General features: G+C 38.6%; 2 protein-coding genes across 3 annotated transcripts in view; one reads left to right on the top strand and one right to left on the bottom strand.

Moving 5' to 3' along the window:
* The window catches only part of Mcm9 (minichromosome maintenance 9 homologous recombination repair factor), a 68,454-nt gene that overhangs the window by 27,441 nt on the left and 15,987 nt on the right, over positions 1–25,026 (bottom strand). For both annotated transcript variants that reach the window (XR_005286522.1, XM_038339087.1), the window contains exon 7: positions 23,666–23,785. Coding sequence is in view for 1 of the 2 variants with exons in the window: in XM_038339087.1 (XP_038195015.1) it covers positions 23,666–23,785 (120 nt within the window). In the remaining variant the exon portion in view is untranslated. The remainder of the gene's footprint in view (positions 1–23,665; positions 23,786–25,026) is intronic.
* On the top strand, positions 9,039–20,062 carry Asf1a (anti-silencing function 1A histone chaperone). The gene is made up of 4 exons (XM_038339088.2): positions 9,039–9,487; positions 14,476–14,591; positions 18,192–18,368; positions 19,669–20,062. Exons 1-4 carry the CDS (start codon positions 9,379–9,381, stop codon positions 19,879–19,881), a joined length of 615 nt encoding a protein of 204 aa, XP_038195016.1. The 5' UTR covers positions 9,039–9,378; the 3' UTR covers positions 19,882–20,062.

Genomic DNA, 25,026 nt, shown 5'->3' with positions numbered 1-25,026 from the left:
TAAGACCTCAAGAAACTGAAAAGCTTCTGTAAGACAAAGAATACTGTCCTTTGGATAAAGTAATAACCTAGAGAATGGGAAAAGATTTTTTTAGCAACTCCATATCCAATAGAGGACTAATACCCAAAGTATATAAAGAACTCAAGAAACTAGACAGTTAAAAATGGGGTGCAGATCTAAATAGAATTCTCAAAGCTACAGAGAACCCCTGTCTCGAAACTCACCCCCCAAAGTATATATATGATCATGTGCACCATAGGGTAAGTTCAATTGGTCTACCTTCCTACCTACCTATCTATAGATATAGATGAATGATCATAATTCTGTATAATCATGTACACCACAGGGGAGTTCAATCGATCTACTTTCCTACCTGCCTATCTATATATAAATAGAGATGAACGATCATAATTCTTACACATACACAATTCTCAGGAATTTTCTAGATTAAAACTGAAAACAATTATAAATTCTATCAAACAGAAGAATAAATAAATTGTAGTATACTATGGTAACATTTAAGACAGTCACTAAAAAGAAACCTTAAAAGTCAGTTAAGAAGGCAGTAATGGGAAGGGCTGGAGAGATGGCTCAGAGGTTAAAAGCATGGACTGCTCTTCTGGAGGTCTTGAGTTCAATTCCCAGCAACTACATGGTGGCTCACAACCATCTGTATGAGATCTGGTGTCCTCTTCTGGCCTGCAGGCATGGAGGCTGAACACTGTGTACATAAAAAAAAAAAAAAAGGCAGTAATGGAAAAAAATAGAAGAATGAAGGTGACATTAGATAGAAAACAAAGAGGAAATGCCATAAATATATCCTACCTTATCAGTAATCATACTAAGTATCAACTGTTTAAATATATACCAATGAAAAGTTTAGGTTGGTAGACGCTATATATGAGACATACTTTTGACTTAAAAGCATGAATAAGTTAAAAGAGAAAGGATAGAAAATATTTCATTTAAATAGTATCCTACCCGAATGCGGGTTGGAACAGTCATGTTAATATTAGACAGTAGTTGAGCGCAGTCTTACAAATGTCATTTTGAGAACATCATTTACAAAGAAGAAAATAATCACACCAGAGTCCCCATTTCTTAGCATTTACAGTAGGAACTGGGATTTATCACAGAAAGCACAAAAAAGTATTTTATGCAATGCAGAAGTAACTAAAATCCTTCCCAATCTTGTGACTCTTAGGAGCACAGGAGGGCTCCTTTGGTGTTCCTTGAAATCTGAGGCATACATTTAACACCTAAGATGCATATTTATCTTTTAATAACATTTGTTAATTTGTTGAATTCCAGATATGCAAGGAAAGCAATTTCCATTTTTAGGAAAAAAGGGGAATGGGCTGTTTTTAATGCTGAGAACACTGTATAAATAATAACTATTTAGCAGACTAAGTGCTTATATGGATGGCGCTACTTTACACTTTGAAAATTGAATGCTAGAACAGGAAGGCAGAAGACAACAATGAGCAAAGGGCGAACTCCAACTCATCCTGTGTTTGTTTTTAAAGGACTCTTGTATTTATCAGTCAGCAAGCTAATATCAAAGCATGTGTTTAAATGCTTACATATTTAAATATTAATTAAAAATTAAATGTTTAAATATGCTTAAATATTGTGCTGGCCAAGGATTAATCTTATGGTATAATAATGGTTATTATATTCTCTATCTCCTCTGTGGTACTTCAACCCTGCTTTCTTTGTGAAACTGGTTGCTAAGGACATTTCCTTCCCCTTTGGCTCCTCCCAAATAGCACCTTTAATCAGTATATACTATGTAGTCTTTTCTAAAATATATAAAAGGCAGTGAAAGGCAGGCTACACTTGAAAAATTTGTCCTTTGCAGAACAAAACTGAGGTTGCTCAATGAAGTGTTTGGCAATTTCAACAAATTAACAAAGGATAACAAGGCACTCTTCTTCCTGTTGTTTCCAGCCTAAGGTAACAGTGGGTCAAAGTTACTGTACAGAGAACCAGTGACACACTTTAGAGAAAACTCCTTAAAAATATGAAAAGGGGCACTAGCAGCAGAAGCTTCTGGTAAACCAGCTATGACAGCTGAATGAACAACTGAGCAGTGAAGATTAGAACTGTCACAGCAGGGGTCCCTCTCTTGGAATGAGAGCTCCAGCGACTTGCTCCACAGTAAAGCATGCATACCTGCATACCTAATGGAAACGATTTCTCAAACAGTGCGGGCATACAATAATGAGAAACATCTATGCAAAAATGCCTAAAACTTTGAGGATGGCTGTTGAGAGTACTTGACAAACCTCTCTCTTGTATGCCTCTCTCCCTCTCCCAATTCAACATCATCCTGTGCACACTTTTTTAATCAAATAGAAGCTCTGAGCTGGTGAAACTACTGCTCAAACCTCAATTCTTAAAAGATATATCTCACCAGAAAGAATAGATATAAGTTGGCTTCATCCAAATATTGCAGGGATGGTTCAACAGGAGTACATAGATAAATGCAATCTACCACATAAAGAGACAAACCACATGATCATTAGATACAAAAAGGACCTTTGACAAAATCCAGAATCCCTTCATGATAAAAGTGCTGGAGAAACTAGAGATACAAGGGACATTCCTCAATATAATAAAGATGATTTACACAAAGCCCATAGCCACAATCAGGGAGAAAACAAGGATGCCCACTCTTTCCACACTTGTTCAATATAGTCAGTACTTGAAGTAAGATCCCTTAAGGAGGACAAAGGGATTCAAATAGGAAAGGAAGAAGGCAAAGCACCCATGTGTACAAGTGATATGACTGTATACATAAATGACCCTGAAAACCCCTCATGGAAGCTTTTATACCTGACAAATACCTTCAGCAAAGTAACAAGAAAACAGTAGTTTTCTTATATACGAATGACAAATCGACTGAGGGAAATCAAGACAAAAAAAAAAATCTTGTGATAACTCTAACTCTAAAGGCTGATATAAAACAACAACAACAACAACAACAACCCCAAAACTTCAAGACACTGAAAAAAGAAATTGAAGAAGATATCAGAAGAAGGAACAATCTCCCTACAGACTTAATGCAATCCTCATGAAAGCTTCAACACATTCTTCACAGAAACTGAAAACACAATATTCAACTTAATATGAAAACATATAAAACAAAGGTAACTAAAACAATCATGAATAAGAACTGCTGGTGGTATCACCACCCTGCTGTGGGACAGTGGTCTTTATCTTGTCAATTATATTTTAAATAAATGCTGATTGGCCAGTAGCCAAGGCAGGACAAAAAGACAGGAAGTAGAGGCGGGTCAATGAGAACAGGACAATTCTGGGAAGAAGGAAGTTTCTTCTGTAGTCTTGGCCCAGCCACAGAAGAAGCAAGATGTGACTGCTCCGCTGAATAAGGTACTGAGCCACATGGCTAACACAGACAAGAATAATGGGCTGATATAAGTTATAAGACTTAATAAGAAGCCTGACATAATGGGCCAATCAGTTTATGATTAATGTAGACCTCTGTGTGATTTCTTTGGGACTTAACGACTGTGCGAACCGGGTAGGACAGAAAACTCAGTCAGCACCACCTCAGCTCTCCTGTTGTATTACAGAACTATTTTACTAAAAACAGCACAATATTGGCATTAAAATAGACACATTGATCAATGAATTGAACTGAATCAATTGAAGAACCAGACAATTCCACACCTGATTTTTGACAAAGAAGTGAAAAAGGTATATTGCAGCAAAGACAGTACCTTCTTCAACAAATGGTGCTGATCAAACTGGATAGCTGCATGTAGAATAAGATAAATAGATCTGTGTCTATCACTTGCACAAAATCCAAGTCTGAATGAATCAAGAACTTCAACATAATACCAGTTACTATGAATACAACAGGAAGTGGTGAGTAGGCTTGAACTCACTGGCACAAGAAATGACTTTCTTTACAGATCATCAAAAGCACAGGCACTAATATCAACAATTACTATGTAGCACCTTATGAAAGTAAAAAGTTTCTGCAGAGCAAATGATACCATTTTCCAAGCAAAGCGGCAGCCTACAGAATGTGAAAAAAGAATCCCAATTATAGAGGTGAGTATATATAGAACATATAAAGAATCAAAAATCCTGAGCATCAAGAAAACAAGTCAATAAAAATTTGGGTAGAGAACTAAATAGTTTTCTCAAAAGATGAAACACAAATGGCTAAGAAACACTTTGAAAAATGTTTGACAATCTTAGTTATCAGGAAAATACAAATCAAAACTTTGAGATTTCATCTTATACCAGTCAGAACGACCAAAATCAATAATAAAACAAATGATAGCACACCCTGACAAAGATGTGGGAAAGGGGAATACTAACTCATTGCTGATGGAAGTGCAACTGGCACAGCCTCTATGGAAATCAGGGTGGTAGTTCCTCAGGAAGCTGGGAATAGATCTACCTGAAGATTTAGCTATACTGCTATTGGCCACATACCCAAAGGACTCTACATCCTATGACAGGGACACTTGTTTATAATAGCTACAGATTGGAAATTGCCTAGATCTCCACCAACTTATGTTAGGACATTGAAAATGCGCATTTACATAATTGTATATTATTCAGCTGTTAAGAAAAATGAAATTATAATATGTGCACATAAAATGAGATTATAATAAATGCAACATAGGGAGTAATAGTTATCTATCTATCTACCTACCTACCTATCCATATACATCTTTAGATAGATAGATAGATAGATAGATAGATAGATAGATAGATAGATAGATAATTACTAGATATAGATAGAGATTACTATGTAGGCTTGGCCGGCTTGGAATTCTATGTAGATCTGGTTGGCATTGCACTCATTGCCTGCCTTGGTCTTCTGGATGGGATTAACGCTCCATACCACCATGCCTCTTGAGACAACATATTGCTATGCAGCTCAGGATGCACTTGAAGTAGCCATCCTTCTGCCTCAGACTTCTGATTGCTGGGATTATAGGTATAAACTATCATGGCAGGGCCAAAATAGCTTCTTTTTTTTCTTTTTTTTAAAAAAATTTATTTATTTATTATGTATACAACATTCTGCCTCCAAAATAGCTTCTTGAGATGATGAAAATACTCCATAGTTATGGTGATGCTTACACAATACAATCCTGAATATCTTTTAAAAATGATTAAGTTAGATACGTTAGATGAGGGAATATGTTATGAGTTATATCTCAATTAAGCTATATTTTTAAAAAATACTGTGTGATCATACCAAAGGGTACTTGGACAACATCTACCAACTAATAACTCATTAGCTCATTTGTGAAACTTGCCGTACCCTTTCTAGTCTTTGCCTCTAAAAGGCCATGCATATGAAGTCCCCAGTGTTGCAAAGCCTACTTGCTTAGTCTCTGCCAAATGTAACTCCATTTAATGTCATTTGTCTCTATAGCAACCAACTAGAAAAAGCTGCTTTGTTTAGCAGTGACTCTGTACAAGCAGTGGGCTAGCCTAGAGATGTTTTAAGGTTCTGAGTCCTCCGTTCATCACCCCTCCCCCACCCACCAGTCTCAGGTAAAGAGGAAAACCTGTGATGAGTGGGAGAGGCAAAGAAAAACTGAAGACACGCTGCAAGGAAGACTGAGTTCAAGGGTTAGAAAGATCCAATTTAAAAGAGGGTGAGGAAGGAATGGTTAAGAAATTAGAAACAGAATAATTTTTAGAAATTTCCATTAATATACTGGGTAAAGCAATGTAATAACAATAAAGCAAATTTCAGCACTCACACAATACTACTGCTTTGGAAAGCGGAGGGCTTTCATTTATGGCTATCTAATGGGCGTTTCACAGTAGCTCACTACAAATAGGTATCAGACACAAAGCAGGCATCTTTAACAAATTTTTAGCAGAGTGGTGGACAGCCATGAATAGCAAACAGTAAAGCTTTTGTTAATGCTATGGAGCAGACAATGCGAAAAGGCACAATGTATGTAAAACTCAAGAAACTTAGGAAATTTAAAAGGCTGGTGAGCTGGCTCATGGGGCGAAGGGCTGGCCATGCAAGCCCATCCACCTGAAACTGACCCCGAAACCCAGGCTGGAAGGGGAGAACCCACTCTGGTTGTCCTCCCACACATGGGCCATTTTGGTGTTCCCTCCCCAAAGAAAAGATAATTACCTTTAAGCCAAGCCAAAGAAAACACAGGGGATGGGGTTTCCTAAGTTTGCATCAGTTTGAAAATATATAAGGACTCAGGGTAAGATTTGTGGTTCTATCCTCTCCCCACTTTCAGAGCTGTCTCTTCAAAACAGGCTGTCCATTTGAAAGCCCTCCAAGGGGAGAGTCTCTCAGTTTTCTCTTGGCTGGATCACGCCCCATCGCCAGCACCTGCCTTAGCCATCCACATTCACAGAATTTTATTCTTCAGGGATTTGTTAATGAAGCCATTAACACAGTTCTCACCAGCTTATGGGATTTTTCTTTTCCAGGAAGTTTTATGCCTCTATTTTTTGATAAATAAAGAACACTTTCAATTTTTACCTTCGGTGGTGAAAACAGAGAGGTAACTATGGCAGCAGTTTACGTAGTTCGTTTCTAAGTACCAGCCCTTAACTGCTACCCTGGATGGTAATGCCATGCCCTCCTAGCCATTCTAGGGTACTGGTTGCTCAATAATTTTCATTATTACGTATATACAAAGAGCATTTATTATGTTAAATTTCAGTGTGAAATGCTAACATAGTCAGAAATAATGCATATCAAGACCTTATACTAGTAGCAAAGGTAGCTCATGTGATCAAAAAGTTATGATTAAAAGAGAAAGATTTAGGTTCCATTTTAACCAGTGACATAAAATGAACAGAAGAAATTTTCTCTACTCTTTGAGGGAAGGGGTTCGATACAGGGTTTCTCAGTGTAGCTTTGGCTGTCCTGGAACTTGATTTGTAGACTAGGCTGGCCTCAAACTCAGAGAGATATGCCTGCCTCTGCCTCCCAAGTGTTGGGATTAGAGGTGAGCACCATCATTGACAAGCCTGATAATACAAATTTTAAACATTAGTCTATTTTACCTTTTGCAGCAGACAGGATTGTTTCATTCCCAATTCCAAAAATATTGTATTTCATTCTACTGAGTTTAACTTATTTTTCACTGGTCTCTGGGTAACGTCAATTGTTCTAGTCTTAGAAGCCCTTTGTAGAGGAGCTTTGGATCCATGGAAACACTGCTTATCTATTCAAATGTCAAGATACATGCTCAACAATAGATTCCTCCATTGAAGAATAGCTATGCACACCGTGAGCCCACGTCATCACATCATCTTCCCTATTGCATTTCATGGCTTATAAAGTACTTGAAAACTGATGAATACTGGGACTAAAGATGCTTAAATACTCAAGCAACCACCATTCACTACGAGAAAAAAGTCATCATAGTTTCACTATTTTTTTAAGGCTAGCATAACAAAATACCACAGGCTAGCTTAAACACAGTACTGGAGGCTAGCCTTTCTAAGACTGACAGCTTTGGTTTGTTTCTTCTGTGAATGCTGCTTTCTTGTTCTTTCCTCACAAGGCCCGTGGGCATGTATCTTGTATCCTGTGCACTGTGTACTATTTATCAGCCTGCTGGAGTGCCTCGCCCACCACAGTGTGACTTTCACTCTGAGGCAGAAGCAACTGTGAATGAACTGGTTGGTAGAGTCCCCTTGACTGCCCAGTCTACCGACAAAAAGTGCTTCTCTCCTCACTTTCATTTCCTTAAACAATCGTGGATGGGCCTGTTCCAACAGAACTTTAAAAGACAAAGATATTTCATCATTAGCCACCCACCTAATCTGAACATGTCCAGAGAACGACTAACCAAAATCCTGCAAACTACCAGAAAGCTTCAACTGCCCATTAATAGTAAGAAACAATTTTTCACTCTAAATTTAATAAAGTTCAGTAGTTTCATTCATAAGGGGAAAAAAAGACCCTAATAGTTTGAGTAACACCTTTACTTAGTAAAAGGAAACATTTTACTTTACAAAGGTGTGAAAAGCTTCTGCTCCCCCCCCCCCCCCAAAGTAGCTAAGTAGCATAATCAAGCAACATTCCCCCCAGTTAGGCCTTGAAATGGTTCAGTCAGGCTTCACAGGCACCTAAGGGCTCCTGAGAATTTGTGGTGCTGCAATTTTTAATCTAGGAATGGTTGGCATAAATTTCCTGAAGACCAAATGACATGGTATACCTTATCTTTTCTCCTTTCTCAAACTATTATAATAAATTTGTTGTCCTTTGCTCTTCCGACACCACTTCTTTTTTCTAACTTCTTGCTCGGGTTCCCCAAATGGCAGAAACCTGACTTTAACTAATCGCACCTTTCCCTTTTTATCTCCTCTTTCATTCTAGGTCTTTTCAGATAAGAAGAATTTCAAAGTGCAGTTGAAGATCATATATTCAGATTTTTTTATGGGTCTCCCTCGTGTGTGTGTGTGTGTGTGTGTGTGTGTGTGTGTGAAATTACCCCGCCTTCATTTTGCATCTATTTAACTGCACTGTCTTACCAAAACGTCGATAAGTGCCTTAAGAACTTGACTTCCAAAATGGCTTGCTTCTTTCGAGCTGACAGGGGTCTATGAGATGCAATTTATTTCCATTGCAACCAGTCCTTCCTACTCTCTACCATCATCACAAAAAACAGAGAGCCGGGTTTGACGGGTGCAAAAAATCGCATCTTATCAGCTAAATTCAGCAGAGCCTGCAAAGCCGTGGCACTGATGGACGAACGTTAAAGGAGAGAAGGGGAGGGGGAGAAGCCCGAGAGCCCAAAAGGCCCAAGCTCCGCACAGGCGGGGCCAGCTCGCGCCCTCCCGCCACAGCCGCCGGCCCCGCCCCCTCTCCGGGCCCGCCCCCTCCGTCCCGCCGCGGCCACGCCCGACGTGAGGCGCGGGCCCGGCGGGCGGGGGCGGGGCCTGCGCCGCCCCTCCCCCCGCCGGCGGCGGCCTCCGCGCGGGCCTCCCAGCCCCTATTCCACTCACTTTGTTCGGCGCCTTTGTCCTGGTCCACACCAGCAGGTGGAGCCGCAGTGAAAGTTTCCCGGCCGTTCCGCGAGCGGGAGCCCATCTTGCTCGCCGCCACGGCCCTCGCTGGAGGAGGAGGGTCAGAGCTCGGGGGCAGCCAATCGCGCGCAACGCTGCTAGTTATCAGAGCAGAATGGGCTGTAGTTGAGTGGACTCGGAAAGCTGCAAAACACTGTGGAGTGCTGCCGTGTAAATAAAAAGGGGGAAAAAGTTTCTCAAGTCGCCGCTGCACGACGTCGGGCCGCGCCGGGGCGGGGGTCTGCGCTCTTCCGAGCGGCCGCGCGCGGGACTCTGTGGTGCCGCCAGCCCCGGCCCCATTGTTTGTGTTTTCTTCAAAATATGGCAAAGGTTCAGGTGAACAATGTAGTGGTGCTGGATAACCCGTCGCCTTTCTACAACCCGTTCCAGTTCGAGATCACCTTCGAGTGCATCGAGGACCTGTCTGAAGGTGAGTGGCGCCGGGCTGTCAGTTGCGGCGGCGGACGTTAAAGTTTCCCGGCCCGGCCTCGCGCGGGGTGGGCCGCGGGTGGCGGGAGGGCGGCCATGCGAGGGAAACTTGAAGTTGAGGGACGCCGGCCGCGCCGCAACTTACGAGCAACTTACCGGGCGGAGGGAGCCATGTTGTCAGCTTTGTCTGCGGCGGGCCGGCGGGCGGCTCCGGCGGCCCCAGGCGCCGGCGGGGGTCGTGCGGCCTCGGCGGCCCCAGGGCCCCGCGGCCCGCCAGGGAACGGAGCCATCTTACCCGGCGGCACGACGTCTGCTCCGGGCCGCCGGGGGCGAGCGGGGCCCGCGCCTTCCCGCCCGAGCCCCGCCGAGGCTGTCCTCGCGCCGCTCTCCGGCTCCCTCCACCAACCAGCGCGGAAGGCGGGCGCTGACTCGGCCCCTCCGCGCCCGGCTCCCGGGGACCGTCGTCCTCCCCGGCGGGCGCTCGGGATGCTGCTCCGCGGCGATGTGGACGCCTCTCCCGGGGGATGGAAATCTGTCTGAAACAGTGCGGAGCGAGGAAGTTCATCCTGCCCGAGAGCCAGAGCAGGGCGCCTGCTTAAACAGTCCCTGGTCCTGGCTTCTCAAAAGTCTCAGAGACTTTCCCCAGAACGTATGAAGATGCCATTAAAATAACTCCACGAACGGTGGCTATGTAATACGAGACAAAGTCTTTTCTCGAGTACGTTTTAAGGTTTAAAAAATGCAGAATGGTGAAGGAATGCAGAATTTAGAAAGCTAAAATGTACGGTTCTTACCACTTTTCTTAAATTTTGTTAAAATCGGTGCTTCATCTTCAAAATCTGAAACACGTTTAACTTCAGTGTTAATTTTAGTTAGGAGGACATCTTGGGACTTGACATTATTTCGTCAGAATGCCTTTAAGAGTACTATCCTAATCATGATGGAAATAATTTTTCTTTTCATTTACGTTTTTAATCTCTACAATGTACTTTATGTAGGATGTTAACTTTAATTATAAAAACCAATATATGCCCATTGCAATAAACTTCAAGAAAGTTGTAAAAAGGAAGTCACAGCTCTCTCCTCCACTCTTTTAGCTAACCACAACCATTACTTTAAAATGTACCCCTCTGTTGTTTTAATACGTATATAAAGTATAAATGTGTATACATTTAATATGTGGGAAATATTTTGAAGAATGAGCCATTATTAAAATATAGTAGTTTCCGAATAGGCTGTGATGATGTAAGGATGTTTTGCTTAAAACCCCATTTGTTACTGTCCCATAGTGTTAGTAAAAGCATTTCCACACACTAAACCCATTTCTAAACCCAACATTTGGGTTTCTTTTTTTTCTTTAACTGCCAGTTTAAATACAAGTGAGCAAATATAAAGAAAAAAGCACGTATGAGGCGATTCTAACTCAATACAGTGTTCTAGGCATCAGCAGTTCTTCATAGCACAGCCATTTCTCAAGCCATGGCTTCCATTTTAGGAGTCAACTTTGTACAGGGAAGACATGATCTAGGATATTGTTACAGTGTTGCTACACTGGATAGTTCCAAACCAGCTATTCCCAGAAACCAAATGGGATCCTTTTACAACAATGGTATCACTCATGTCAAGAAGACACCTACCTCTAGTACACTTCAAAACCAGGGCACCATTATTTTAGGGTATTTTAAGCTGAGTCATTCCAAAGCTGCAAAGGAATCTTTCAATAAAGGTGCCATTCCTGTAGACTCCATCTAGAGGCTGTGTGGAGTAAGGAAATGGAGTTGACTTATTTTTATAGCAAAAGCTTTTTTGTAGGTTCTATACTTTTGTTGTACTGTGATTTTTTTTTTAAGTTCTTGATCAAAGTACAAAATACTTAGAAGGGAATTTTGAGTTTATAATTTGTGTCTACCCTCAACCCACTGATTAGCCACTATTTATTATACTTGTCAATCATCTTGAAATATTTTAACTTTATTATAAAAGCTGCCTTGCAGCTTTGCTTTAGAAGAAGCCTTAAGTAGTATTGCTCTAAAGATAATGTGGTTATTTCTTTTATAGGACTTATGTCTAAGAGTAGAGCACATTAAAAAGTGGGATGAAAAGGCCAGTGAAATGGCTCAGCCAGTAAAGCCACAGCTGCCCAGCCTTACTCCCTGAGGTCAGTCACCAGAGTCCACGTGGTAGAGAGAGCCACTGACTCCAACCAGTTATCCTCCGACCTCCATCCACGTCAATGCCCATATGCTTACATAAACACAACAAATGTATAATTTTTTAAGGGATTTAAGTAGGGGCTTTATCATGCCCAATCACTAGGTCTGTACAAGTTTTATTGGCCTACCTGCCATTTCTAGGGTTTAATATTGGCACCAAAACTGAGCCTGTAACTTTATTATTTGAAAGTCCAGGCCTCTTCTGATTACAAAGGCTTTATACTTTCTACTAGACCACAGATCTTCCCAACAGTGCTGTTTTTTCCTTGGTCACATCCTTCCCATTACATATGGAGATACTTTCTGCCTGGGATGGCCATAATCAAATGGAAAAGTTCACTTTACAAATAAGTGAATAAATTCCAGCTAGTGACTTGTAGCGCCACAGGCCTTATCCTTAACTTCCTGAAATACAGAGGACTAGAAAAGGAAAAGTGGGTTTATAAACAAACTAAAGCATGCCATAGCATTAAAGCCCAGTGTGTGCCAGTTCTTTGAGTATAGCTTATGCTTACTGGATTATCTAGCTCACCTGTCTTTACCCACCTTCTATGTTCTTGGATTCCATTATGTCAAAACTAGAAAGAGCAAGTTTACCCAGCTTTTATTTTTTTATTTTTTTAAACCTAAGGCTTTTAAGTAGCAGCGATTCAATCTGAATTCTAATTCTAATTTGTAAGCTGTGTGAATTTTTAGTAGATAACTTAGCTTCTCCAAGTCTCTGCTTACTTGTTTATATAACACACTCACAGTATATACTTGAATAATTATATCTGTATGATAAAGCGTTTGTATAAGTAACAAAGCCCATTCACCTTAGGTAACTTAGTAGCTTTTCATATATTCTTTTTCTTAAATGTTTCTTCATTTGGCTTTTGGATTACTTCCGTCATTGGCCACTAGCTTCCTAAATTACTTTACTGATTTTTCATCTTCCTGACCTGTCAACTTTGGAGAGTCCAAAGGCTCAGTCCCTAAGAATCCCATTCATGTATTATTGCCAATTTTCAATTTTTTAAGATCTGACCTATGTTGTGTCTAATAGACATTCCAAACATATATAAAACTAACTACTGATTATTTTCTTTTTTATATCTGAAAGGAAAAAAGTGGCAACTGCTGCTTCCATCGCCAAACTTTACCTAGGATGTAATGGTTTACATCACTCATGAGCACCATAACTTCTGTCCTCGATTGCTGAAACAGTCTCTTGTTCCCTTGCCCTCATCCACTCCACACAAAGCACGCCAGTTAAAATGATCCTTTAACATGAAAGGTGGATCTATGTCGCTTCTCTGCTCAAAACCTTTAGGGGCTGGGGCTATAGCTCAGTGGTAAAGTGGGTGCCTAGAATTTGGAAAGCTCTGGGATGGACCTGCAGCACAAGAAAACTTGTGGTTTTCCATGTCGCTAAGTGTAAAGCCAGAGACCTTAATGATGGGCATCAAACCTTCCATGATCTGGCTGGGTTGCTCCCATCCGCACCTCTTGGCTTATTCCTGAACACACCGAGCAGGTTCTTTTTGTTTGTAACTGTATTTCCTGTTCTTTGTGATCAGATAATTTTATTGTCTTTTCCTAGATTCATCAACAAATAAGTGTCTTATGAGATGCCAGATGCAGGACAAAATAAAAGCTGAAAATCCAAATAGCCTTAGTTCTGCGGTAAAGCCATGACATAACAGGTCCTCAAAAAGTAACTGTTGACTTTTAGAACATTACAAATAATAAGGAAGTTGAAGTTGAAAAAGTTTCAGTTTGCGATATAGTACAAATACAAAGAAATACCAATACTCTTACAAATTTAAGGAATACCTATATAATTACACAAAAAAGGCTTTGTTAACATTCTCCAGAGTGAACCAAGGAAACAAACCTTAGGAGTGCTTAGTGTAGTGTCACTGTAATGAAGCCAAACATGGACCATAGCTCAGCGTCATAGGAGATACCTGTCGTCTTCACCCTATGTTTAAAGAGCAGATTCCTTCAAAAAGAAATAGTTTTACTCCTTTCTTGTCTCCATAGAGACTTTTCTTAAAAGGTGCTTAATGAAATGCAGCTGCAATTACAAGGCTGGTCTTAGGCTATACTTGTGTATCGTGTCCCTGTCCCTGCGGTATGAAGAGCTTAGGCTCTCGGTTTCCTCTTCTGGTTTTAAGACTGTATGGCAGAAGGGAGTAACAGGAGCAGACAGCCCCACTGTCCTTTAGCTACAATTGGTATAGTGGTAATATGCATCAATGCTAAGTCCAGGTTATTACAAACATTATCAGTTATTCGGTTAGCTAGCAAGAGTAAGGAGATAACAGATTGACAAATTTATGTCAGCTGAACCACAAAGAAGGTTTGCTAATGATTTTCCGCTAGATTCTATGCTGATTTCTCTTTCATGGGGCAACTTTTCTCCAGTAGTGAGGCTAATTCCTCAAGTGGTGAAGCCAAAAATGGCACCCAAAAAGAAACTGAGGGATTGCACAATAAATTACCCAAGCAATGGGATTTAATGTGTTTCAGGTGTTCTTTACTAACAGAGGTCTCTGAGTACTGTACTTAGGGCAAACTTTTAGTGTTTCCCCAATTTTTGTTCATGTTTTGTGAGGAGCCCTCTTCAGTGACCAGTGCTTCATGAAAAATTTCGAGAGGATATTGGAATAGAATATGAATTCTGGTAAGAAATTAATAATGAACATTTCCATAGCTTTCTGGATAAGGAGGACTTTATCAACTGTTAATATAATTACTGGTATGAAGTAATGTTTTTGGTTTTTAATCCTAGACTTGGAGTGGAAAATTATCTATGTGGGCTCTGCAGAAAGTGAAGAATACGATCAAGTCTTAGATTCTGTTTTAGTGGGCCCTGTTCCTGCAGGAAGGCATATGTTTGTTTTTCAGGTAAGATGTTTCTAATAGACTGAGTTATCTCTGTGCTCTTATCCTTTTTGTGTTAGGCAATTTTACTTCATCCAGTCCCACTATTAGTCTGCTCTGTCGTTGCAGGCACTTTCTGTCGTAAAACAGTTCTGTACTTGAATCTGTGCGCAAATGTCTTTACTTTTGGGAGCTAGACAGAAAACAAGTACGCCAGAAACTGTATCATGGCACACAAGGTTGATTTTGGTTTTGTCCGGTGGAACAGTTCTTCAGGATCAAAGCATCCCCAATGTGTATTCAAATGGTGTGCTGCTTAATAATAGGCATCTTCTGATGTAATTTCAACAACCTCATTTTGTCAGTCAGTCACTGAAGACTAAGAAATGTTAGCAGATGAGATGTGTGTCTTGAAACACTGGGATTGAAGTCTGGTTCTTCACCGAAGCTCCTAATCTCTGTTTCTCTAGCTGCTGTGACACATCCTACCCCGTTAGTATAAGTCATGTTCTCAGCTACCACTAACAGTAGTTAAATTTGTGCCCAAGCTTGAGAAAGTGTCTTCTGCATCAAGTGTTATTTCTCCTACTTTATATTAAACTGCTGTATAAAACTAGTGACTTTTTTCAATTATCCATGCTTCTTAGAGGGAGCTATTTATCATACTGCAATGCGTAATGAGCTAGCTTTTAAAGAACTACTGATTTTTGTTAAAAGTATTTCTGCCTAACTGAGTCTCACTGTAGGCAGAATCCAGGAGAAAGATCTACTTCCTATCCTTGACCTCTATTTCTCCCTTCACAGACAGGACAATTTCCATTAGAAATGGGCGAGGAGTTGCTTAAGAGCACACCTAAGAACTGAGGAGCAGGGACTGTTCACTATTATTAGCAAACCCCAAATAACTTAGTATATATAAACAAATAGCAAAGAAAGGCTCATCTACAGTAGTTTAAAGGCTGTAATACTTTAATTAAAAGTGCCATTAAATTGAGTTGTATATGTGCATAACCTTGTGAAAGCCATAGCAACACAGAGCGCCCAAGGAAGCACTGCAGTTGCAGGCAGGCAGACCTGATGCTTCTACTTACAAAGACAATGTGACCCCACTAATGACCTGCCTCATAAGAATATTAGAAGGAATAAAGCAATTAGCAAATTATTGACAAAACTAGCTACATCTGTAATTAACTGAAGACTATTATCTTATTATATAAAGCGGCAGGATTTGTTTGGACCATAATCCTTGGTACTACGTACTGTACTGATAATTCATTATGTAGCTCGGTTTAATGTATAGTCATATATATTCTTTGTATTGCTGGTTTTGGAGTGAGCCTTTGGGAATCTTTTGTGTTTATGTTAAGAATACCTCTAAGCTTTTGGCTTGCCATAGTGCTGTGAGGGGAATGTCACAGCAGTATGTAGCTTTTGTTGGTATCGGTGTAAATGTTGCCAAAAAGAACAGAAAGCTCTGTGATTTAGGTCATGTGTTAGCCTATTCAGTTTTTAAAGTCTGACAGTTAATAATGAAAAGAAACTAAGGTACACTTTTTCTTTTGTTTTATGAGCAAACTGTCCTATTTTCCTGGTCTGCTGTTTCTTACAAGTGGTCTTAAGACTAGCAGGGAAATGTCCAGACATCTGTCCAGTCTTGAGGATTGGGTCAACAAGAGTGGTCCTCATAACTTTTCCACCCTTAATAATGTGAGAGGCACACACATTTCATGACCCAAATTTGCGCAAGCTGAATCCTCCAGCTACCATGTTTTTAAACATAGACACAGCTACAACTAATTTGCTGGGTGGTAGAAACATTACCGAACTCTTTCCCATAGTCACCCTTTTCCAGGTATATAAGAATCCCACTGGATACCCCAAAAGTAACCCCAAGATGCTTAAGATTTGTAGGACAAAGGGTATTTTGTACAGGAGAGGGTCTGTATTGCCACCCTTGGTGTCGGTCCAAAGGGGATCATAAACCCTATCGGGATGGGAACTGAGTAATAAGAAAATAATATTCTAAAATAATAAATTCTTACAGCTGCATTTATAATATTAAGACATATATTAGGAGGTTTGTGTCAAGTAACATAAATAGGGTAGCTGCTGCCTTCTGAATCAGAAAGGTTTTTGCTTAAAAAATAGGTTTGATGAAGATATCAAGAGATAAATTTGGGGGATGTGGGTGAAGGAACTTCATAGCCAAGGGTACTGTTTAAGGCAGAGGCATATCTTACAGAGACAGGTTAGAAAGCTTAGCGGTATTCTGCATAAGAGATGAAGACAAACACCCAGCCTTTAGACTTGAGATGCTCAGAGTGACAAGGTAAGAGAATAAGAGAAGCTGAAGGGAACTGAGACTTTTAGTTTCCATGAGTTTTTATTGCTTTTAGTCTGGGCTAATTGTATGGATGTGTGTGTGTGTGTGTGTGTGTGTGTACATAGTCTTAAAAGTCTCCAAGTTGAAGTATTTTCAGAAGAGTTCATGTGCAAAGGATGTTCTCTGGTGCTGGAAACAGTAAACTATTATGCTAGCATTTCATTTGTTTACCACACAGAACGGCTTTTACTCAGATGCCTCTGCCATCACTATGTCTTACTATTCTTTCCATCGAGTCAGTCTCAGCCATCTTGCTCATTACTATCGACATGGTCCTAGTTTTTCCTGGTATTTTTAGTGTCTTCTAGTTCTACTGTTTCACCTTCTCCATTCCTCAAGGTTTACCATGATTCAAAATGTGGTCTTTGGTATCATCTGCCTAAAGTTTTTGCCTGCACTGAATTTCCCAGCATATGTGACACAAACAGCACACTATACTTAGTGCCCAATAACATGACTGTTTACAAATGATTTTCATTTTTTCAAACTTTCTCTATAGTTTTTAAGATCCAGTGTCAGTTTTTTTCAGTATATGTTTCCTCCTTATTTAGTTGTGCTAGGGGTTGAATAGAATTGTCAGTTTCATATAGTTTACTACTGAAGTATTTGCAAACAGTGACTGACTAGGTATAAAGAACCCAGGTCTCTGATAGAAGATGAAAACTGATAGAATATACATTTACTGGAATAAGTTCTGTGAAACTAATTTAATACATAGTAACTTGGTACTGAAAATTAGAGCTGCAACAGGTTAGGATCACTACAATGGTTGACTTAATTACAAACAATGATTTTATAATCAATATTAGGTAATTAATCACCATAGAGTAAAACCAGAATTATTTCTTTCTTTAGTTATAATTGTGCCTACAAAGTACTGAGAGTACTCAGGACTAAAACACAGAGGTGGGAACCTTATGTTCTAGGTATGAGCCAATTCCTACCAAAGAACATTTTGTGGGTAAGGTGGTTGTGGTGCTATTCACCTGAAATTTGAGCAGTCAGAAGGCAGAGTGAAAGAATTACATAAATTTGAGGCCAGCCTGGGTTGAACAGAGAGTAACAGTCCAGTCAGGGCTATGTAGCAAGCAGGACTTGCCTCCAAAAGCCAAAAATAAATAAATTAATAAAAAAGCATTTCCCCCACTAATGTGATTTCAAGTAGTGCTAAAGTAATTGAAACTCACTCACTGTACCTGCCACTAACAGTCCTTTGTGTATTTCTTTTAAAATTATTCTAGGCTGATGCACCGAATCCAGGACTCATTCCAGATGCAGATGCAGTGGGGGTAACAGTTGTGCTAATTACTTGTACCTATCGAGGTCAAGAATTTATTAGAGTTGGCTACTATGTAAATAATGAATATACTGAAACAGAATTAAGGGAAAATCCACCAGTAAAACCAGATTTTTCTAAGGTAATTTTTCTTACTATTCCTTTTTACTTACTGTACTATTCAATTTTTAGAGGATTGTTATTTCATTCTACACTATGAACACGGTCTTGAAGCAAATCTGAAGTGTTGTAGCACTTGAACAAACTAATCATTGCTCTGTTTGCATGGATGACCTCAGTCCTGCCTCACTAAATTAATGTTAGGTGGGTACCTTGAGTTAACACTGAGGACATATTCTGTCCTTTTTTTTGTAGCGAAGTGATTAAATATATTTTTGCCCATAATGCTTCCTAAATTTGTGGCAAAAAGATTAATGTGATTTTGTTACTCATTTCTTTTGCAATGGTTTTGAGACAGGATTTTCTGTTGTAACCCATGTTGGCCTTGAACTATGGCATTCTTCCTTCCTCAGTTATCCAGGTTTTAGGATTCATTTGTCACCCTGCCAGTGTGTGCTTATTTTTATTAATATTTAGAATAGCTATATATGTTATCCTATTATTTTTGATGATGACAACTTAAATTCTGAGACATCAAAATTTGATTTAGTAGTCTTAAAAACACTTAGTATCTTAAATTTTTCCCACTGGGAACAGTTAACGGGTTTTTTTTTTTTTAATTTTTTTAAATAAACTGACCATGGTACTCTATGTGGCAGACTTGCTACAAACTAAAGTTTTGCTTTCTGCTGGTGGGTTGGGATGCCTTCCATAATTTGGAGTCATCCTGTTGAGCCAGGGTTATTCCTGATAGAACCTTTGTATAGCAGTAAAAAACAAAACAACAACAAAAATAATAGTAAAAACAATCCCCTAAAATACTGTTCCTGAAAATGCATTTTAATATATTACAGTTAAGATCCCAGTAATTGTAGAGGTTCTATTTGAGGAAAATTGTTCAAGTCTTTGTTTTTTGTGTTTTATTTCTTGGTGCTTAGGATCGAACCTACAGACTTAGCCAGAATACTTACTTGCACTGAGCTATATTCCCAGCCTGAAAACACATTAGGCTAAAGACATACTTATTTAACTAAAAACATTCTCTAAAGGGTGGGAAGTACCTTTCCCCTCTTAGCATTAGGAAGCAGAAGTATAAAAGAAGACACTTTGTTACAGGGATGAAAAGAGCTAGATGAATTTTTCCCTGTCTCCTGTTTGGAAATGCTGTATTAGTTTTTAATTATTAGTTATGTTTAACTGCTTCACTTTCTGATAGCTTTGCATATGAATTTAGTCCTTTAAAAGGATTAACAGAACCCACCCAGTTTGCATATGGTAATCTAACTTTTATGGTGCTCACATTTAACTGTTTTTCTTTCTAGCTTCAAAGGAATATTTTGGCATCTAATCCCAGAGTCACAAGATTCCACATTAACTGGGAAGATAACACAGAAAAACTGGAAGATGCAGAGAGCAGTAACCCAAATCTACAGTCACTTCTTTCAACAGATGCATTACCTTCAGCATCAAAGGGATGGTCCACGTCAGAAAACTCACTGAATGTCATGTTAGAATCCCACATGGACTGCATGTGATAACATGCCATCCCATTAGTACAAATTAAGCTATTAAAAACAGAACTATTTCCCTGAAGTTCCGTAAGTACATAGTCAAGGTGAAATGTGAAGAATCTGTTTAAAAACATCCTGTAGAAAGTTTATAAGAAAACCAGTATTTGAGCAAATTGTGGAATATAAATACAACTATTTTTAAGTACTTTTTTTCTCTAATGTGTTGCTTTATTTGTTCTTGAAACTAATCTGGTTAAAGTATATATATTATTTTCTTCTCCTTTATATGTAATTAAAGCATTTATAAAAAGAAGAGTTATCAATTATTAGACCAGGTTGTGAAGGTGTTTTAGCCTCTTGGACAATAATACTTTTTACTAGCCTTTAAAAGAACAAAGTTTACTTCAACTAAAATGATTTCCTGTGAAGACAGCGTCCTTTTAATTTAAGGAGCAAACTTCCATTCTGTAGTGAAAAGCTATCTTTAAAAAGGGAATTTGAAATCAACTACATGCCACCAAGGCTTTCCTAGGCCACCCCAGTGCATCTTGTGGCTACCACCACGGCTTGTGTTAACACTGGACTTGTGGTTTTATGTAATAAATGCAGCTGCCTTTGAAGTCCCTCTGACTATGGTTTATGCTTCCCTACTTCTAGAACTGAGACCACTATCACAAATCATTATTGTCCAGAGATTTCAACACGGCAAGAACAAATGCAAGGTTTCTAAAGTGTAAGATTAGATTATAGCTGGATGGTGGTGGTGCACACCTTTAATCCCAGCACTTGGGAGGCAGAGGCAGGTGGATCTCTGTGAGTTCGAGGCTAGCCTGGTCTATAGAGCTAGTTCCAGGACAGCTAGGAGGCTGTTAAACAGAGAAATCCTGTCTCGAAAAGCCAAAAAACAATTATAGTTAGATCTGCTGTTCAGTTTACAGAAACTCTGAACTTGGGTTGTCGGTAGTGTTGCTATAAGAACAGTAATTTAGAAAGGTCTACTTTGCTTTATCCTAATAAGCTGGCTAGTTTTGTTCACAGCTACAATACCCATATTCTTTGCTTCTCATTAAAGTTGTAAGATCAGGGCATAGCCGTAGTTGACATGTTCTAGACAGCTTTTCCCGACAATTTTTCTGAAGAGCAATTTTAGAAAGGAATTTACCAAATAAATGGTCAAAAGCATATTTTCTTTAATAAGAAATAGGTACTTCAAGGATTTGCTCCATTAAATTTACAGTAGAATATTTTCTTTTGACCCTTGCTGATGGTAAGCAGGACAGCCATAAGATGCAAGTTATGCAGTGCCTTCACATCTAAGCTTTTATACTGCGCTTTTAAAAGCATTTTAAGGAAAGGAAAGGCATTTTTTGTTTTTTTAGAAAGGCATGTATATTTTAGAATATGAATTTGTGAAAAAAAGTCTTGTTAAATGTTAAAACTTTGAAATTCAATACTCCAAATTATTACAGTACTGTCCATATCCCAGTTCACAGATTTTAAAAATAAAATACTTCGGACTACTAAAAGTATTTGAAAAGAAAAATCTCATTTTTGTCTAACTACAATTAGGAGAAAATGTTAAAACAAGAGTTAAGTGATCAATACCATAGGAATAAGTTTGTTAGAAATAAAAAGTAAAAACTAAAATCACCAAGTAAAGCAATTCACTTGAGTCTTTATCTGATTATAAATACCACTTCGCAATATTATATGTTTAGGTTTTTATGTCAGTTTTTAAATGTATAGCTCACTGTCATAAGTTTGAGACATAAAACTATTGCCTTTTATTATTTTAAATGTTACTACTCTGTAGAATTTAAAGTTAAAAAACAAATGAATAATAATAGAACTATTTAAATTAAGAATTAAGAAATTAGCATGCATGGAATTCCCTCCTGTTTAGCCTTGTTTATAGACATTATGTCTGAATTATAACTAAAAGGCTTAGATAACATCCCCAGACCCCCCTTATTTATTTATTATTATTATTATTTTTTTGAGATAGCATCTCTTTATATAGCTTTGGGTGTCTTGAACCTATTAAGTAGGTCAGGCTGGCCTTCAACTCAGAGATCTGCCTGCCTCTACTTCTGGAGTATTAGGATTAAAGACACATGCCACAATGCAATGTCTGGGGAAAAGACACACACACAGACACCCCTCTGCCCATTTATACCACTGAAGAGCTAGGTGAGTAGGTTATCATTCCTTGAGTGAGTTAAGTAGGTATCATTTCCTTGAGTTAAGGAAGCACTCTAGAAACTGAGGAAGTATGTATGCATGCATGCATTTGCTCATTCATAACCTTGTCTGACCCTTAACTTTCTACTATTTTACCTTATAGTTTTAGGGTCTAGTTTTATTAAGAAAGTCTTTGGTGGACTGTTAATATGGCTCAGCAGGTAAAGGTGCTTGCTGCCAAGCCTGACTACATGAATTTAATACCCAGGATTCACATGATCAAAGGAGAAAACCAATGCCCACAAGTAGTCCTCTAACTTCATATATGCACACACAAAAGAAATGAAATTAATATAAAATTTAAAGAAAAGAAAGACTATGGTATGGTTTTCTACCACAATCCATAGTGATACCGTATCACCCTGCAACAGAACTACACATTTATATTAAATTTTTTTTTCACGAACATGGCCCCTTTGCTACACCTTAAACTATGTGCAGCCTGACTCTAAATGGACTTCAAAAGAACGATGAAAGGCTATGGCATCTTTGGAGTGGTAGAAAGTAGCAATAAGTTTCTACAATTGTAAAATCTCTACTAATCTTTTTTCTCACATTTGGATTCTGATCTTGACATTTAAAATGTGTGAAAAGTGCTAATTCACTTTACATTATCATTGACACTTTGAAGCCATAGCCATTTACTGTAATATTTCCTCGATATTAATAGCCTGACATTATTAGTTGCCTGCAAGATGACATGGGCTTGTTTCTTGACATTCTTCATAACTGCTTAGGAATCATTTCATGTAATTACTTACACAGTGTCTTGTTGATTTTAGGATGTAGAACACACTGGGCCACTCCTCCTCTTCTACTGTTCTCAATTCACAGTCCCATCTTAGCAGCAGTCACTAATACAGTATCTAAAGTCCTCAGATGGAACTCCTGGGACATTTCTTTTATGATGACCTTTACAAGCATCTCATAAGAACTCTGAGTAGAGACTATAGAATGAGGCTATCTTAACATGTAACAACACCCTGTGAAACCAAAGTCCTATTTTTACAAGAACAGAATAATCAAAACCATAAAAATAGAAAACATCAAGATACATTTTAAAAATAATTTCTCCTAAATTTCCTGTCACTTTATAACCAGATATTGATAGTCTATCTGTAAAAGCTTTTAAATATACTTGCTGACGTGCTTTTACAGTGTATGAACAGAATCTCTTAGTACATATGTGAACACATGTTTTCTAAATAAACAAATCTCTCTAAAAGGTGTCATTAGGAGCCACTGTTGGCCATGAAAATGCCTTAAGCTATATGCTATCTACTTACTCTGTAAAATGAATTTCCTTATTTGATGTTCTGCTTGGTAGATCTTTATAAAATGACATCTTTACATTTTCATACATAAAATTAAGTTCTAAACAGAAAACATGGACCTTTTTAAAAATACTTCCTTAATATTACAATACGGATGTTATATTTCCTTCAATTTTTGGCAGTAACTTAAATAACTACTTGAATTCTACAACAGGTACTTTTTCAGAAGAAGATAACTGTTAGTTTCTGTATTAATGTTAATTTAATTTACTTAAAATTGTCACATCCAGTACCTGCACTGGTAGATCCAATTCCTGTAGTCAGTACGGACCTTGGTGTAATCTTGGCTGCATACTTGAGGAATTGTGATTTACCTGTGCCAGGATCCCCAACCAATAAAAGATGAGATTCACCTAGAAAAAAAAAATAAAAGTATAAAGGTTCAAAATTCTTAAAAGATCTATGAATACCATACAGCTAAAAAAAATGCCAACATTTTATATGCCATTTTGATAAATTTAATGCAAGGCTCTTCAGGAAGCAGTTAATGAGAAGATCCTTAGAAAAATTAGCTGTCACAAACACAGCAATTTTTTTTTCTTTTCTTTTTTTTTTTTTTTTTTTGGTTTTTCGAGACAGGGTTTCTCTGTAGCTTTTTTAAAGCCTGTCCTGGAACTAGCTCTTGTAGACCAGGCTGGCCTCGAACTCACAGAGATCCGCCTGCCTCTGCCTCCCAAGTGCTGGGATTGAAGGCGTGCGCCACCACCGCCCGGCTAAACACAGCAATTTTTGATTACTGAATGTGACACTGAAAACTTAGTAGAGTGTGTGCTATTTCCAGATGCTTAGGCCCATTCTTAACATTTTTAAAATCATTGACTTAAAACAACTTGCTGATTTTTATCGATTTTTAAACTACTGTGATTAAAGCTATCCATATAAGCCATACAAGGTTTTCTAGGTTTCAAAGTACTTCTAAATGTTGGGGATTTTCTAAGTGCTTTATACATGTCAAATCATATGCACTTTCATTTATGTAAATTTTCATAGCTTAGTGAAGTCTACCTTAAAATGATTAAGTACTCAATTTTCATATTTAACACAAATGGACATAACTTGTCCTATGGTAGATACTTTTATTGGATAAATGAATTTCTTTAGTAATAAGTATTTTCTAATAAGAAACCATTATTTAAGCTCAACATTTAGCAAAGTGCCTTGCAGATAACAGGTGATCAAATACACAATTCCTAAGATGTGTCTGTTTATTTGCTGCTATACTGTAGGGTCTCAGAGTTCTGCCTACAACCTGGCTTAGAGTTTTTCTTGTCTTTGGGTTAACTCTGGTTAGCAGACCCGTGTGTGCCATGCTTGCTGCACAGCTTTCTGTTACCAGTGTGGCACACTTGGAGTCTTTGCTTGAATGTGACCTATAGCAGTAACTCCTGGCAGGTGACTTGACTGCTGCCTACCAGCAGGAGCACCAGCAGGCAGAGTGTGAGCAGCAATTGGCAGACACAGATGGAGAACAACCTGGAGACTTTAAGACACCATTTCTAATCTCGCTCACTCTTTTTTTTTTTTTTTTTTTTGAGCTAAGGAGCCATTTTTGTGGTACTTTTACAGGCTTGTAGTATATAGTCACGGAAAAATC

Source organism: Arvicola amphibius, chromosome 8 (assembly GCF_903992535.2).
Source record: "Arvicola amphibius chromosome 8, mArvAmp1.2, whole genome shotgun sequence".
Lineage (NCBI taxonomy): Eukaryota > Metazoa > Chordata > Mammalia > Rodentia > Cricetidae > Arvicola > Arvicola amphibius.
The sequence above is the reverse complement of the archived record's forward strand: the minus strand, read 5'-3'. Positions and strand labels throughout refer to the sequence as shown.

Bases quoted from the DNA above. Each gene is read 5' to 3' on its own strand.
- Asf1a (XM_038339088.2), top strand. From the start codon at position 9,379: ATGGCAAAGGTTCAGGTGAACAATGTAGTGGTGCTGGATAACCCGTCG. The intron at 9,488-14,475 runs GTGAGTGGCGCC...TTTTAATCCTAG, and splicing joins CATCGAGGACCTGTCTGAAG to ACTTGGAGTGGAAAATTATC. The intron at 18,369-19,668 runs GTAATTTTTCTT...TTTTCTTTCTAG, and splicing joins TAAAACCAGATTTTTCTAAG to CTTCAAAGGAATATTTTGGC.